The sequence below is a fragment of the Girardinichthys multiradiatus genome, chromosome 3, assembly GCF_021462225.1.
Source record: "Girardinichthys multiradiatus isolate DD_20200921_A chromosome 3, DD_fGirMul_XY1, whole genome shotgun sequence".
Taxonomy (NCBI): domain Eukaryota; kingdom Metazoa; phylum Chordata; class Actinopteri; order Cyprinodontiformes; family Goodeidae; genus Girardinichthys; species Girardinichthys multiradiatus.
In genome coordinates, this window is record NC_061796.1 from 20,108,155 (window position 1) to 20,125,677 (window position 17,523).

The 17,523-nt window shown below is 41.0% G+C and overlaps 1 protein-coding gene across 2 annotated transcripts in view; it reads left to right on the forward strand.

The window, feature by feature from the left end:
* The window catches only part of ubr5 (ubiquitin protein ligase E3 component n-recognin 5), a 54,869-nt gene that overhangs the window by 24,614 nt on the left and 12,732 nt on the right, over positions 1-17,523 (forward strand). The window contains exons 19-44 of one of the 2 annotated variants that reach the window (XM_047361349.1): positions 643-797; positions 2,365-2,562; positions 2,705-2,915; positions 3,174-3,300; positions 3,405-3,556; positions 3,672-3,767; positions 4,295-4,418; positions 4,539-4,636; positions 4,958-5,115; positions 5,236-5,327; positions 5,415-5,561; positions 7,446-7,564; positions 7,725-7,851; positions 8,337-8,466; positions 8,649-8,809; positions 8,963-9,202; positions 9,438-9,561; positions 9,755-9,866; positions 9,982-10,113; positions 13,476-13,733; positions 13,826-14,094; positions 15,862-16,073; positions 16,198-16,431; positions 16,547-16,620; positions 16,703-16,875; positions 17,373-17,486. In XM_047361349.1, coding sequence (XP_047217305.1) covers positions 643-797; positions 2,365-2,562; positions 2,705-2,915; positions 3,174-3,300; positions 3,405-3,556; positions 3,672-3,767; positions 4,295-4,418; positions 4,539-4,636; positions 4,958-5,115; positions 5,236-5,327; positions 5,415-5,561; positions 7,446-7,564; positions 7,725-7,851; positions 8,337-8,466; positions 8,649-8,809; positions 8,963-9,202; positions 9,438-9,561; positions 9,755-9,866; positions 9,982-10,113; positions 13,476-13,733; positions 13,826-14,094; positions 15,862-16,073; positions 16,198-16,431; positions 16,547-16,620; positions 16,703-16,875; positions 17,373-17,486 — 4,037 coding nt within the window. Of the gene's footprint in view, positions 1-642; positions 798-2,364; positions 2,563-2,704; positions 2,916-3,173; positions 3,301-3,404; positions 3,557-3,671; positions 3,768-4,294; positions 4,419-4,538; positions 4,637-4,957; positions 5,116-5,235; positions 5,328-5,414; positions 5,562-7,445; positions 7,565-7,724; positions 7,852-8,336; positions 8,467-8,648; positions 8,810-8,962; positions 9,203-9,437; positions 9,562-9,754; positions 9,867-9,981; positions 10,114-13,472; positions 13,734-13,825; positions 14,095-15,861; positions 16,074-16,197; positions 16,432-16,546; positions 16,621-16,702; positions 16,876-17,372; positions 17,487-17,523 lie in introns of both variants that reach the window. The other variant, XM_047361350.1, reaches the window with a different exon arrangement.

Consider the following 17,523-nt stretch of genomic DNA (forward strand, 5'->3'; position numbering starts at 1 on the left):
CAGAAAGCAAAGGTACTGAGAAGTGGTCTGTGGTCCCCACCTGCAGAACCACTCCTTTATTGAGTGTCTTGATAATCACCAAAGATTTCCCCCTGTTGTCTATTTTATTTGAAGAACATCATGTGAAATTGATTGTCAATCAGTGTTGCTTCCTAAGTGGACAGTTTGATTTCACAGAAGTTTGATTTACTTGAAGTTATATTGTGTTGTTTAAGTGTTCCCTTTATTTTTTTTGAGCAGTGTAGTTTTGTCCCTACTCTTTCTAACACCATGAAAAAACGACCACACCATGACATTACTTCTCTCCTTTAGTTAAACACCCCACAATCCTGTGCTGCATCACTATCACTGACAGATGCCAAACAAGTACCACATGGCCAACCCCCTCCCCCTCCCAAACCACACACACACACACACACACACACACACACACACAAACGGTAACAAGATGGAAACAAACACTGGTTATTGATATCGGCCCAGTTATACTTGTAGGACCGATATGTTAAAAAAAGAACTAACATCGGCCGATACTGATGTTGATGCCGATATATCGTGCATCCCTAGTAGAAATAACCAGTAAGTTTTCCTATTGTTTTGTTCTTTTTTTGACTATTTCAGATCCTTTTCTCTATTTTCCAGGAGTCCATGCAGTTCTAAAGACTGGTAACTGGGTAAGGTACTGTATCTTTGATCTGGCAACAGGCAAAGCTGAGCAGGAGAATAACTTTCCTACAAGCAACCTGGCTTTTCTAGGGCAGAGTGAGTGCAATGTGGCCATCTTTACTGCAGGACAGGTAAGATTGCCTCCTGAACATCTTCAGATTTTTTTAAAGTTATAACTACCATATTAAACTAAATTACAGGTCCTTCTCAAAATATTAGCATATTGTGATAAAGTTCATTATTTTCCATAATGTCATGATGAAAATTTAACATTCATATATTTTAGATTTAGATTTTTAATACAAAAGACCTCAACCTTCAAATAATCATGTACAGTTATGCACTCAATACTTGGTCGGGAATCCTTTGGCAGAAATGACTGCTTCAATGCGGCGTGGCATGGAGGCAATCAGCCTGTGGCACTGCTGAGGTCTTATGGAGGCCCAGGATGCTTCGATAGCGGCCTTTAGCTCATCCAGAGTGTTGGGTCTTGAGTCTCTCAACGTTCTCTTCACAATATCCCACAGATTCTCTATGGGGTTCAGGTCAGGAGAGTTGGCAGGCCAATTGAGCACAGTGATACCATGGTCAGTAAACCATTTACCAGTGGTTTTGGCACTGTGAGCAGGTGCCAGGTTGTGCTGAAAAATGAAATCTTCATCTCCATAAAGCTTTTCAGCAGATGGAAGCATGAAGTGCTCCAAAATCTCCTGATAGCTAGCTGCATTGACCCTGCCCTTGATAAAACACAGTGGACCAACACCAGCAGCTGACACGGCAGCCCAGACCATCACTGACTGTGGGTACTTGACACTGGACTTCTGGCATTTTGGCATTTCCTTCTCCCCAGTCTTCCTCCAGACTCTGGCACCTTGATTTCTGAATGACATGCAGAATTTGCTTTCATCCGAAAAAAGTACTTTGGACCACTGAGCAACAGTCCAGTGCTGCTTCTCTGTAGCCCAGGTCAGGCGCTTCTGCCGCTGTTTCTGGTTCAAAAGTGGCTTGACCTGGGGAATGCGGCACCTGTAGCTCATTTCCTGCACACGCCTGTGCACGGTGGCTCTGGATGTTTCTACTCCAGACTCAGTCCACTGCTTCCGCAGGTCCCCCAAGGTCTGGAATCGGCCCTTCTCCACAATCTTCCTCAGGGTCCGGTCACCTCTTCTCGTTGTGCAGCATTTTCTGCCACACTTTTTCCTTCCCACAGACTTCCCACTGAGGTGCCTTGATACAGCACTCTGGGAACAGCCTATTCGTTCAGAAATGTCTTTCTGTGTCTTACCCTCTTGCTTGAGGGTGTCAATAGTGGCCTTCTGGACAGCAGTCAGGTCGGCAGTCTTACCCATGATTGGGGTTTTGAGTGATGAACCAGGCTGGGAGTTTTAAAGGCCTCAGGAATCTTTTGCAGGTGTTTAGAGTTAACTCGTTGATTCAGATGATTAGGTTCATAGCTCGTTTAGAGACCCTTTTAATGATATGCTAATTTTGTGAGATAGGAATTTTGGGTTTTCATGAGCTGTATGCCAAAATCATCCGTATTAAGACAATAAAAGACCTGAAATATTTCAGTTAGTGTGCAATGAATCTAAAAGATATGAATATTAAATTTTCATCATGACATTATGGAAAATAATGAACTTTATCACAATATGCTAATATTATGAGACGGACCTGTATATATTTTGTCCTGCCCAGGAGTCTCCCATCATCCTCCGGGATGGGAATGGGACAATCTATCCTATGGCCAAAGACTGTATGGGAGGAATTCGGGATCCTGATTGGTTGGACCTGCCTCCTATTAACAGCTTGGGGATGGGGGTGCACTCTCTGGTCAATTTGCCGTCTAATTCCACCATTAAAAAGAAAGCTGCTGTTATTATTATGGCTGTTGAGGTAAATATCTCTCTTTAATAATGTACAAATAATGACACTAATACGTCTAGCAGAAAAACAACATGCTGTAGGTCTTCTTCAGAGGTCTAATATTTAGCGTTTTTGATGATGAGGAAGACGACATCTTTAATGATCTTTGCAGAAACAGACCCTGATGCAGCATGTCCTGCGCTGTGACTACGAGGCTTGCCGGCAGTATCTGATGAACCTGGAGCAGGCCTTCCTTCTGGATCAGGGCAGCCAGGGCCTCGGAGCACTTCTGGGCCATCGATGTGATGGGAACCGCAACATCCTCCATGCTGCTGTCTCTGTCTGCTTTCCTGTTAGCAACAAAGAGACCAAAGAGGAGGAAGGTAAACCTTTGCATGTTCTAGTGTCTGTTATTTTGTTTTGATGTGTAATTTTGTTTGTTAGCTCAGTGTTTAAATGATGTTTCAATGTTTTTATTTGCATCTTAGCTGCTCCATCTTAATTAGAATATTTACCTGAAAGACATCAATCTTTTAACACACTGTTGAAGACTAAACTCTGTTCCTGTGATTTTGAAATCCCTTCGCCTCCTTCAGACCCTTTTCTTATGTATGTGAACGATGGAGCTGTTTGTTTTTCAGAAGCTGAAAGGTCAGAGAGAAACACGTTTGCAGAGCGTCTGTCTGCTGTAGAAGCGATCGCCAATGCCATCTCTGTGGTCTCAAGCAACAGCTCCGGAAACAGGACCGGCTCCTCCAGTAGCAGAGGGTAAATGACCGGTTACATCATCATTATTATTAGTATTATTGCACAGAATATACAAACGAAGAACAACTTCTCATCAACGGTTTTATTTTTGATGTTGCCGATAGGCTTCGATTAAGGGAAATGATGCGGAGGTCTCTTAGAGCAGCAGGTCTTGGCCGCCATGAGTCCGGTCCATCATCCAGTGACCATCAGGATCCTGTCTCCCCACCCATTGCCCCACCCAGTTGGGTCCCAGACCCTCCACCAATGGACCCTGGTGAGTGCATCTAAACGAAACTGTTAGTTGAAAACAGTAATCGTTCTTGAGAAGGTACGTTTATTATCATAATTTTGTTAAAGCAAACTCTTTTTTTTTTTATTCTCATCCACAGATGGTGACATTGATTTCATTCTAGCACCAGCAGTGGGTTCACTCACCACAGCATCCTCAGGTTCTAACCAGGGTCCCAGCACCTCCACCATACCAGGTATATTGCTCCCTATGGGAAAAATAGGTTGGCGATCCTACAGACCCTTTAAAAGAGAATAGTTTCTAAATATGCTTTTCAGGGATCCTAAACTGTCTTCAGAAGTATGGAATTTCCTTTTTATCATTTTGCAGGTTTATATAGGTATGGAAAAAGTAAATTGAGAATGGAAAAATGTTAAATTTGTTTTCCAACTTTTTAACTTTACGTTCTAATGGACAAAATGTGCTGGTTTTCACATTGACTGATATTCATTAGCATGCTGTTTGTCAGATAAATTGAATTTAACATTTTATCCCTAATTATTTTGGTTGAATTTGTTAAATTAATCCACGCTAGTAGAACAGAAATGTGCCATATTACTACTTGCTTAGTTTCTAGACAATCCAGTTTAAAACCTGTGGTTCTGGTTTATGAGGATAAATAAAATGGAATGACCTGAAAATCTAAACTCTGTAATGTACGTTGGAACTACATGAGCAGCATGTTTAAATATTTTGAAGCTAACTCTTCTGCTTTTTCAACAGGGCCATCAACTGAGACATCTGTGGTGGAGTCTAAAGACAGGAAGGCCAATGCTCACCTTATCCTAAAGCTGATGTGTGATAGTGTTGTTCTGAGGCCACATTTATGGGAGCTGCTCTCTGCAAAGTAGAAATTTTCAACTCTATATTCTCCAATGAGGAGATAAATGATCTACTTCACAGCCATTCTTATTCCTGTATTTGCCTTTCTGACGTTCTTGCCTATGTTGCTGCACCTGTTTGACAGGGATGCCAGAGGGATGACCCCATTCATGCTGGCTGTCAGTGGAAGAGCCTACCCAGCTGCTATTACTGTGCTTGAGGCAGCTCAGAAAATAGCCAAGAGTGAGTTAGTGTTTTTAATGTTTGTCATTTAAAAAGAAAAGATCTCGGAAGTGGTGCCAAATGTCCTGTATGTGTATCATGTGCATGTTGTTTCCCTAACACATCAGAAACACATTTGCAACCAGCCACCACTTCTATAAATGACTGGAGTAATGCTCATATTGTGTCATTTTAGGGGGTTAATTAATAGCCTGAACATTCCAGGTTATCCTTGAGTTATAAAGTCTGAAATATGTTTTTGTTCCAGTTGCTTGATATTGTGTTTTGACTCTTTCTTCTTTTCCATTCTTTTATTTTGCTACTCAAATGTCTTGAACACAGTGGGGGATCCAGGAATGGGAGATAAAGACGATGCTGATTCCATGTTCATGGAAATGATTTGCCCTTCGGGAACCAACCCAGATGATTCCCCACTATATGTCCTCTGCTGCAATGACACCTGCAGTTTCACTTGGACTGGAGCTGAGCACATTAACCAGGTCAGCCATGAAGTACTGTGGGAAATGCATTACAAGAGAGCCTGATTAAATTATTTTACATTACAACATATTTTGGTTTTGAATTGAAATTGTTTTCTAATTCAGAGTTTGTGTTTTTAGGACATATTTGAGTGTCGAACATGTGGCCTGCTTGAGTCGCTCTGCTGCTGCACTGAGTGTGCGAGAGTGTGTCACAAAGGACATGACTGCAAGTAAGTCCTTGTTTGGACTTGAAGCATTTTTAGAGTTACTCATCATTTATATTTTTGTTGTGTGATTTTAATTTAATCCCTCCTCAGGTTGAAAAGGACTTCTCCTACAGCTTACTGTGACTGTTGGGAGAAATGCAAGTGCAAAACACTGATAGCTGGCCAGAAGGCTGCTCGTCTGGACTTGCTCTACAGGCTACTAACAACAACAAACCTGGTCACGACACCAAACAGCAGGTCAGCCTGCTTTGCATTACATTTTTGATAGAGGTGCACTGAATAGAGCTTTTCAGCTGATGTCTGTGTTTTTGTACCTGCAGATATCTTTTTGCGGATTAGATTTTTCATTAAGAATTATAATGTAAAAAAATATAACAATGCCATTTAAAATATGTTTTTGTCGTGCAAGGCAACTGTGGCTCAGTGACAAGAGAAGTCATCTCGCAATCTGAAAGCCAGTCAGTCAGTCATTTTCTACCGCTTCTTCTGTAGTGGGTCGCGGGGGAGTTGGTGCCTATCTCCAGCAGTCTATGGGCGAGAGGTGGGGTACACCCTGGACAGGTTGCCAGTCCATCGCAGGCAATCTGAAAGTTATAGGTTTTATTCCAGTTTCCTCTTGCCACATGTTGTCAACTCAAGTTTATTTACATAGCGCTTTTCAGCAACAAGGCACTCAAGGCGCTGTACACAAGGAGAAACATTACAATGATACAGAAAACCAAACAACAGAGGTTATTAAGAAAAATAAAGAGAATAGTATGATGGATACAGTTTTACAGTTTTCTGGGAGTTTATTCCAGATTAGTGGATCATAAGAACTAAAAGCTGCTTCTCCATGTTTGGTTCTGGTTCTGGTTCTGCAAAGTAGATTTGAGCCAGAAGACCTGAGAGGTCTGGGTGGTTGATACACTGACAACAAGTCTGTAATGTATTTTGGTGCATTCAGTGATTTATAGACTAACAGAAGTATTTTAAAGTCTATTCTCTGAGCTACAGGGAGCCAGTGTAAGGACTTTAGAACCAGGGTGATGTGCTCCACTTTCTTAGTTTTAGTGAGGACGCAGGCAGCAGTGTTCTGGATCAACTGCAGCTGTCTGATCGACTTTTTAGGCAGACCTGTGAAGATACTGTTGCAGTAATCAATTCTACTAAAGATGAACGCATGAATTAGTTTTTCAAGGTCCTGCTGAGACATTAGTCCTTTAATCCTGGAGATGTTCTTTAGATGATAGAAGGCCGACCTTGTTACTACCTTTATGTGCCTCTGAAGGTTCAGGTCTGAGTCCATCACTACACCCAGGTTTCGAGCCTGATTGGTGGTTTCTAGCTGTATTAACTGAAGCTGTGTGCTAACTTTTAAACAATATTCCTTTGGTACAAAGATTATTACTTCAGTTTTGTTTCAATTCAACTGAAGAAAATTTAGCCCCATCCATAAATTGAATTCTTCTAAGCATTTACCCATCGCTTGAATGGGTTCATAGTCACCTGGTGACATCGATGTGCCCCTGGGCAAGGCCCTTAACTAATGTGGCCTAGCCAATCTGTGAATCAGTATGAATGTTTGCACTTGTGAGTGGTATTGAGTGAATTAGGCTCTAGTGTTAAAGCACTTTGACTGGTTAGTATGACTGGAAAAGCCCTGTATAAATTCAGTCATTTAACAACACCATTTAAAATATAGGTTTTTAAAGTCTTCTCACAGTGCTTGTTAAAAAATTATTAGCAGCAGAGGTGATGTCACACTATGTGTGTGAGACAACATTTGCTTTAAAACCAGCCTTTCTATTATCTACTGTAAATCTCTCACTCACAGCCTCAATAAACTGCAGACATTTTTAGTTTCCTGTTAAAGAGCTTATTGCATCTCTTTGCTTCCCTTGACTGTTTTTTTAGAAGACTTTATGTTAAAAATAGCTACATTTGAGTCATCAGTCAGTAATAGCTTCCACATTGTTGGCTTTTCTCTAGTTTTGGCCTGGTAAGCTGAGGTCAGGCTAATTGGCTCTGCTGTATTTAGTGCTCTCACCACCAAAACTGTCCTGTTTTTACAATGTCCATATTTGATTTAAAACAGAGGAAAGGGTCATGCGTCTTACTCATCTGTGGTTCTTTTTGCAGAGGAGAGCATATATTACTGTTCCTGGTTCAAACTGTTGCCAGGCAAAGTGTTGAGCACTGTCAGTACAGGCCACCACGCATCAGAGAAGACAGGAACCGGAAGGCTGCTAATGCAGAAGGTAAGTTTACTTGCAATGCGCTTTATGATCTACTGTACTATTAGTCCTGACTGACAAATGCCAATAGTTTAGTTATTTTAGATGTCATTTTGTGCATTTTGTGGCGTAATGTATGCTTTATGATTATTTCCCTGAAACAGCTGTTACATTCTTCTTTCAGACTCCGATATGCCTGACCATGACCTGGAACCTCCTCGCTTTGCTCAGCTGGCTCTGGAGAGAGTGCTACAGGACTGGAATGCCCTCAAATCTATGATTATGTTTGGTTCTCAGGAAAACAAAGATCCGTATGTATTAATGCAGAATATTATCAGATTTTTAGAGGGAATGAGTGTTAAGAGATTTTTGCTATGTCTGGACACAGACACATTCTTCTTTAGCATTTTTTTTATTATAGGTATACAAATCTCTTGAACTAATTAAAGGTGGATAGCTCTGTAGTGTATACATAAAAAATAAAGCATTAGCTTGCAAAGAAGCTAACCTCAGTTCAATTAAATAAATAAGCGTTTACATGACAGTTCTTTAAATATTCATTTTAAGATTGAATTATTTTTTTAAGGCATAAGTTGCGTTTGCACCTTTTTTCATTTAGATTGTCAGAATATTTCCATAATGGTTTTCTTTTTCTAACTTTAATTAACAAAATATGATTGTGATATAATTTTTATTAAATTGTTTAATTACCAAAAAAAGCCATAGTTTTAGGCTCCATAGAGTCTGTATTTCTGGTGTAAGGTCAACATTTAGACTTGTTTCCTCTGTGTTTTAGACTTAGTGCCAGCAGCAGAATTGCCCACCTCCTGCCTGAAGAACAGGTCTACTTGAATCAGCAGAGTGGCACCATTCGCCTCGACTGTTTCACACACTGCCTCATTGTTAAATGTGCTCCTGACATCACTGTAAGTCCAGTTAGTCTCTATACATGTGCAATCTGAGCTATTCTTTCTTAGAAAATTATGTTGCATCCATAGTACCATGTGTTAAGACAGTAACCTTAGTTTTGTTTATTTTAATGCAAAGGTTCAACTGCATTTAATTTAAATGGTGGTCTTTGTGTGTGTGTGTTTTTTTTTCTCAATAGTTCATAGACACGCTACTGGGAACTCTGGTCAAGGAGCTGCAGAACAAGTATACACCAGGCAGGAGAGAGGAGGCAGTAGCTGTTACTAGAAGGTTTCTGCGCTCTGTCGCTCGGGTGTTTGTTATCCTCAGTGTAGAGATGGCTTCCTCCAAAAAGAAAAAGTAAGACTAAAGTTTATGACATATTACATTTTTGGGTGTAGACTTCTATTTGTTTTGCTTTGCTCCGAAATACCTAAGAGATCATTTTCCATGTCCCTGGCTTCACTTTGTACACCAGGTCAACATGAGTTTGTTTTGATGTCTTTCCCACAGCAACTTCATACCACAGCCCATTGGGAAATGCCGGCGTGTTTTCCAGGCTCTGCTGCCTTACGCTGTGGAGGAGCTGTGTAACGTTGCAGAGTCACTGATTGTCCCGGTGAGAATGGGAATAGCAAGACCTACAGCTCCTTTTACTTTGGCCAGCACCAGCATAGATGCAGTTCAAGGGAGCGAGGAGCTTTTCTCTGTGGAACCGCTTCCTCCGAGACCATCACCGGACCAATCCAGCAGGTGGGTTTAAAGTCATGAAAACATGATGTGATGTGTTTGGAAGTATTAGTGTCCATGTAAGCTGAGTTATAGTTTTTGTTGATAAAATCTTCTTTACAGATCACAAAGACACAATTCAGTTCATTTTGTTTCAATACTATCTCTGTTTCTGTGTAATGTATTATAGAGAAAAACCTTAAACGAAAAGATGATGCTGGATTTTTCTTTTTAGTAAAACAGGGATATTTTTTTTCAGCTCCAGCCAAACAGCTGCTTCTTACATCATAAGGAACCCTCAGCCCAGACGGAGCAGCCAGTCTCAGCCTGTCAGAGGACGAGATGAGGAGCAGGATGACATCGTGTCAGCAGATGTGGAAGAGGTGTGTAGCCATATTAACATCAGCTGAAACAATTTGTATTATTGTGTTGTGGTACACAGCCTGCATTTTCTTTTATTTTATTTTTATAGCTGTCTCGGTGTATTTTTTTTCACGTTTTACTTTATAATGTTAGACTGGTTGCATCATAGTTTTTCTTTTCTTTTTCCATTTGAATCTGTGATATGTTCTTCAGGTTGAAGTTGTAGAGGGAGTAGCTGGGGAGGAAGACCACCATGATGACCAGGAGGAGCAGGGTGAGGAAAATGCTGAAGCTGAAGGTCAACATGATGAGCATGATGAAGATGGTAAGGCAGCTTTTTTCAGAGATGGAATATTGTAATTGGCTTTATCACAAAAAAATATATTTTATAATCCCAGTCAGCTTTGCATGAGGTAATATGTTCTTGTCTCTGCTTTCAGGAAGCGACATGGAGTTGGACTTACTGGCAGCCGCTGAGACGGAGAGCGACAGTGAAAGTAACCACAGCAACCAAGATAATGCTAGTGGTCGCAGAAGTGTCGTCACGGCAGCGACTGCTGGCTCTGAAGCAGGTTGATCAGCAGATCATTTTTATAACATTGCTTTACTAATATAAAATTTACTTTTAAAGGGATTGTTAAAGCCCTGTTAAATGGTTCTAAGTGGATAACATCCATCATGCAGTAGATGGTTCATCCATTTAAATCTAGATTAGTTTATTACAGAGGTTGAAGCTGATGGCTAGTCTGAGGGCCCAAAATCAAACGGCACTTTTACCATCCTAACTCGTCAAAACTCCAATCTCATAAATTGTTTATTTTATGTAGGTTTATGTGAATACTGTTTTATGAGCCTTTAAACCATTTTCATTTTTGCATCGGCTGGGAATTTCCACAGAAGCTGATTATTATTTAAACAGTACATGGAGGTCAAACACTGTGCTCCACCAGTGATCTTCCTGTGTAAAGAAAGGAGAACGTAATGTGCTTTCAGTCAGAGTAACTGATATACAGGTCCTTCTCAAAATATTAGCATATTGTGATAAAGTTCATTATTTTCCATAATGTCATGATGAAAATTTAACATTCATATATTTTAGATTCATTGCACACTAACTGAAATATTTCAGGTCTTTTATTGTCTTAATACGGATGATTTTGGCATACAGCTCATGAAAACCCAAAATTCCTATCTCACAAAATTAGCACATCATTAAAAGGGTCTCTAAATGAGCTATGAACCTAATCATCTGAATCAACGAGTTAACTCTAAAAACCTGCAAAAGATTCCTGAGGCCTTTAAAACTCCCAGCCTGGTTCATCACTCAAAACCCCAATCATGGGTAAGACTGCCGACCTGACTGCTGTCCAGAAGGCCACTATTGACACCCTCAAGCAAGAGGGTAAGACACAGAAAGAAATTTCTGAACGAATAGGCTGTTCCCAGAGTGCTGTATCAAGGCACTTCAGTGGGAAGTCTGTGGGAAGGAAAAAGTGTGGCAGAAAACGCTGCACAACGAGAAGAGGTGACCGGACCCTGAGGAAGATTGTGGAGAAGGGCCGATTCCAGACCTTGGGGGACCTGCAGAAGCAGTGGACTGAGTCTGGAGTAGAAACATCCAGAGCCACCGTGCACAGGCGTGTGCAGGAAATGGGCTACAGGTGCCGCATTCCCCAGGTCAAGCCACTTTTGAACCAGAAACAGCGGCAGAAGCGCCTGACCTGGGCTACAGAGAAGCAGCACTGGACTGTTGCTCAGTGGTCCAAAGTACTTTTTTTGGATGAAAGCAAATGCTGCATGTCATTCGGAAATCAAGGTGCCAGAGTCTGGAGGAAGACTGGGGAGAAGGAAATGCCAAAATGCCAGAAGTCCAGTGTCAAGTACCCACAGTCAGTGATGGTCTGGGGTGTCGTGTCAGCTGCTGGTGTTGGTCCACTGTGTTTTATCAAGGGCAGGGTCAATGCAGCTAGCTATCAGGAGATTTTGGAGCACTTCATGCTTCCATCTGCTGAAAAGCTTTATGGAGATGAAGATTTCATTTTTCAGCACAACCTGGCACCTGCTCACAGTGCCAAAACCACTGGTAAATGGTTTACTGACCATGGTATCACTGTGCTCAATTGGCCTGCCAACTCTCCTGACCTGAACCCCATAGAGAATCTGTGGGATATTGTGAAGAGAACGTTGAGAGACTCAAGACCCAACACTCTGGATGAGCTAAAGGCCGCTATCGAAGCATCCTGGGCCTCCATAAGACCTCAGCAGTGCCACAGGCTGATTGCCTCCATGCCACGCCGCACTGAAGCAGTCATTTCTGCAAAAGGATTCCCGACCAAGTATTGAGTGCATAACTGTACATGATTATTTGAAGGTTGACGTTTTTTGTATTAAAAACACTTTTCTTTTATTGGTCGGATGAAATATGCTAATTTTGTGAGATAGGAATGTTGGGTTTTCATGAGCTGTATGCCACAATCATCCGTATTAAGACAATAAAAGACCTGAAATATTTCAGTTAGTGTGCAATGAATCTAAAATATATGAATGTTAAATTTTCATCATTACATTATGGAAAATAATGAACTTTATCACAATATGCTAATATTTTGAGAAGGACCTGTAGAAGTAAAGCTGTGTAAAAATTGGTTCCAGTCAATCATTTTTAATCGGCTTCATTGTTGGATAGGGCGGTTTCTCTGACTAAGGATTCTTCATTCTCAGTGTGTTTCACACATTAAGATCACTGACGGCACACCGCCTTCTACTTCCATCACCCGTGAAAATAAACAGGTGTTGAGAGTTTAAAGGCAATTTTGAGATTCAAGTTGTATATAAAACTGTAGAAGTCTCATTTTGTCTCAGGCACCTCTGTGATAAGCCATTAGCTTCAGCCTTTGGGACCAACTAATGAGTTTATAATAAATCCATATCACAAGAGAGTCATCTACTACAGGTAAGATATTAACTGCTCAGAACTGTTGAACAGAACCTCACCTCAAAAAGTCTCCGCTATCCCTTTAAATCTTTCTATTAGGAAACATCCCCCGGTCTCTTAGAGTTTTACCTTTTTAAAAGGTTGTTTTAATGCAATCTGTTCGTATGAAGTAAATATTTTCTTGTTTGAGCAACGGTCTAGCAGCCTAAAAAAACGGACACAATTTCTATATTTTTCCTTATCTAAAGAGTCAGTCTTCTTTTGTGCTTAATGGGAAGCATTTTGGTTTGTGGGGATTTATGTTTGGGAGAGCTAATGATACAGCAGCTAAACTATCCCTGGCTGAATACCCAATGTATTTCATTTGCAGGCAGTAGGGTGTCCTTGGCATTTCCTATTGTTGGTATGAGCTCCTCCTTATTTCAATGCATACACAGATTTCAGGGCAAGATTGAATTTGCACACTGCATACACAGTTTCCTTATGAGAGTTCCTTCAGTTCCTTCACAACTTCGTCTCACGTTTGCTAATACTGTCTCTTATCACAAATGTTGTCTTGTTGACCTTTCACCTTAATAACAAACTAATTAACTTAGTTTTGTTGGGTTTTGTTTGTCAACGTTTGTGGTCTTTTTCCTCTGCCTTTGTTATGTACAGTGTGTATATCCTACTAATATTGCTAGTGCTGACAGCATTTATGTTTTCATTGCTGTTTATTTTTTTAATTCTGAAAAGACTGGCTTTAGTATTTATCACAGGAACAGTTTTAAGGTGACAAGAAACAACTAAAATCACCCGAGTTTATCCCAAATTTCATTAGCAGAGCAATATCTGTTCAGACTCTCTACTTTTTTTGTCATATTTGTGATGTTCTGCTATGTAGCGGTGTGTTTCACTAATGTCCATTGCTGCCAGTGTAAAACTGAATTGAAAGTAGTATAAAGGGGACCTCTTAACTTGTCGTCTTTATCGTTCTGTTAATCTTTTTCTTTGCTGAAGGTGCCAGCAGTGTCCCTGCCTTCTTTTCAGAGGATGACTCCCAATCAAACGACTCAAGTGACTCAGACAGCAGCAGCAGTCAGAGTGATGATGTTGACCAGGAGACATTCCTCTTGGATGAGCCGCTGGAAAGGACTACAAGCGCCTCCCATGCCAACACTGCAGCCCAGGCTCCTCGCTCCATGCAGTGGGCCGTTAGGAATACCCCAAGCCAAAGAGCTAGCGGAAGCGGCCCCTCCAGCTCCTCAACACCTGCTGGTGTGTAGAAAACGGCTATGTTCTTGTTTCTAAAGTCTTGATTGACAAAGGATGTGTAAACCTAATCACTGTGATGCTTGCCTTTCACACAGCAAGCTCAACTGGCTTGATATACATTGACCCTACAAACCTGCGCCGCTCCAGTGCAATCAGCTCCAGTGCAGCGGCTGCGGCAGCAGCGCTCGAAGCCAGTAACACCAGTAGCTACCTGACATCGGCCAGCAGTCTCGCCCGTGCCTACAGCATCGTCATCAGGCAGATATCAGACCTCATGAGTCTGATTCCTAAGTATAATCATCTTGTCTACTCGCAGTATCCTGCAGCTGTCAAGCTCTCCTACCAGGATGCAGTCAGCCTACAGGTGATACAAATGAGATCAAGTCTAATAAATATGTTCCACTGCTGGACAAAGATAAAATGTGCCTAAATGTTTTTTTTAATTTTTAATTTTAAATTTGTTTTAATTTATTGTTTGTGTGTTTAGTGTAAGACATTTACAATGTATCAGTCTATTAGTTAGCACCAAAAAGTACATATGTAAACTTGTTCACCATCCTTAGTTTTATGAATTAATAATTTATTTATAAAGCAAATTTTTGCAAGGCACTGTGAAAGATAAAGGTAAAAATCACAAGACATAAGGATCATAAAGACATGCACATCAAAGATAAATGGGAGAAAATGGGAAAATGAGTAAACTGATGTCAGTCTTTTTTTTTTTTTTAATCCAATGAATCAACCAAACACAACTGAGGAGGAAGGTTATTCCACAGCCTGAAAGGCTTGATCATCTTTAGTTAACAGTCTTGTGCGGAGAAAAACTTAACAAATGTTGTCCTTCTGAAACTTAATATTTAGTGAGAAGATTATACCAATAAACCAGTGCCTGACCATTCCCTGCTTTATATGTGGGGACTTAAATTTTAACGTGAATTTGTACAGCGATTTAATGGTTGAAGATATTGGTTTTAAAAATATGTTGTGACTAGTGACGCTGCCCTCTACCCAATCAGTGACCGACAGTCTTCTGATGTCATGTTTTCAGTATGGGTCGGCACGGGTGGAAAAGCAGGCAACCAGGTACTAAAAATGGCAACAGTTCCACGTAACCATTACTAAAGGAAACGCCTACAGAGTGAGCAGAGCCGTACCGAACCACGCCGAGTGGGGGCTAGTGTAAAGGGGCAATTGTTTCTGTTTTACTAGTCAGTCTTTTATTTTAATTAGGCAGTTGATTAATATAGTCATCCAACTGGTGTGGGTTAAAAGATATGCATTACTGAATTACCATATAAATGGTAGATTTCAATAAAAGACTGAAAAATACTTGCTCAGGGAAGTATTTAAAAAGAAAACAACAATAGACTGAGCATTGAGCCTTGGGGAGCCCCACATGTTAAAGAAGCTTTGCTGAAGAATAGTTATTGGCTTTTACAGAGAAACGTGCCTAGTTAACCCGAGGGAAACCATTACAACACACACCTGGAAATACCAGCACAGTATTATGTAATTAGTTTAATATAGTGTTTTTTTTCTCATCTGACCCACCCTATACAATATAAAAACTTGTATTTAAAGCCTAGGTATCACATTTACATATGTTACAGGTTCGCTGTTTACAACTAATTTGGTGTTTGCCACCTTATAGTTTTTCTGATCAGATCCAGTTCTGAATTTGTTGTTGCATTGGATTGATGATTTCTTTTGAGGTTCTGTGACATAAGTAGTGAAAGTTCCCTTACCTGTTGTAGAGACATGTTCTATCCCGGTGAGTTTGTAGAAAAGTGGAGTAATTGGCAGAGTGGTATCTGTTAGACGGATGTTGTTTAGCTGAGGAAACAGACTGCCTCCATCTGACTGTTAGCCGTCCATCTCTCTGAGGAGTTCTTCACCTCTCTACAAACTTGCAGCAATATGTTGTGTGTCTACAAGTAAAGCAGCTAGTGCTCATAATAATGTCCTAGAACCTCACTTAAAATCATTCAGTGTCCTTTTAATTTCACTAGAGCAAAAGTTGTCATCCACCCTGTTTATTGACTATGATTGACATGCTCTGATCTCCACCTAGCAGCCATAATCATTTGGGTTAAATTATGGCTAAGGAGTTGATGTTTGTTTTATCTACCAGAATTATGTAGAAGAAAAGCTGATTCCCACCTGGAACTGGATGGTGTCCATCATGGATTCCACTGAGGCTCAGTTGCGCTACGGCTCGGCTCTGTCCTCAGCTGGAGACCCCGGTCACCCCAGTCACCCGCTTCATGCCTCACAGCACTCGGCTCGCCGAGAACGCATGACCGCCCGGGAGGAGGCCAGCCTCCGTACTCTGGAAGGACGGAGGTAGAGTTTTCAAGTGGATTTATCTATTGAAATGTGTTGGAGAACGAGGACACGCAATTTTAATCAACATCAAAACCTTGATGTTCCACACATCAGTGTGCCATTTTTATTTGTTATATTTCAGGAGAGCAGCCACACTGCTGACTGCTCGTCAGGGCATGATGTCCGCACGGGGAGACTTCCTGAACTACGCCTTGTCTCTGATGCGCTCCCACAATGACGAGCATTCTGATGTGCTTCCGGTTCTGGATGTGTGCTCGCTGAAACACGTGGCCTATGTATTCCAGGCTCTTATTTACTGGATAAAGGCTATGAATCAGCAGACCACTTTGGACACTTTGCAGATCGATAGAAAAAGGTGGATTTAAATAATGAGGGGGGAGAAGGGTAACCTATTGGTTTGACAATTAATAGTTTTTTCAAAGTTTTTCTTAGAATATGTAACAATTTTTAACACTATGATAAACATTTAGGAATCGAGAGATTTTGGAGCTCGGTTTGGACAATGAGGATTCTGAGCATGAAAATGATGAGGACACCAATCAAAGTAGGGGGTGACATCAGTTTAAAATAGGTTAGACTACAATAGTAACTATATTCTCAGTTAATCTCTGGTTCTTTCAACACAGGTTCAACTCTTCAAGACAAGGATGAAGATTCAGTTCCATCTGAAACGGGTCAGAATCACCCTTTCTTCCGCCGCTCGGACTCCATGACCTTCTTGGGCTGCATCCCTCCCAACCCTTTTGATGTTCCTCTAGCGGAGGCCATTCCACTGGCAGACCAACCCCATCTTCTGCAGGTCAGACTTAGAGATGTAAAACATGACAAAAATGTAAAACAGAGCCTCAGACAACAGCAGCCTGTACGTATTTAAAATGTTCAGCAGCTGGAGTAGATTAATTTAGATTCTTGGTTAAACTCTTCTTCTGAAACAGCCAAGGTGTGAGTCAGTTAAGTTGCAGGGATCACTTTTAATCGGAAGATGGCAATAGGACTGAGTTTGAATAATACCTCACCATTGATAGATGCATTAGTACAGCTAGCCTCTCCTCAGAATGCAAGTAATTTGGGGTAAAACTGGCTTTAAACAACAGAGCTTTGGATTTTATTATAGCTTGAAGAATGCAAAGCATTTTCTGTAGCAATTGTGTGACTTCGATAATTCAGAATTTTAAGGATAGTTTAAAGTGATGGCCAAGAGAGCACACAGACGTTAACTGCAACTATGAGTTCATGTTTACCATTATACTATACATCTCCATGGCTTTAACCCCGTTGTGGTTCTTCACCAAACAGCCAAATGCCAGAAAAGAGGATCTCTTTGGGCGTCCCTCTCAGGGCTTGTACTCTTCGTCTTATATGACAACCAAAGGCCTGGCTGAGACGAGCATGGATAGGAACTGTTTGGAGGTAAAACATGGTCTTATGTCTACCCTGTCCCTAGCAG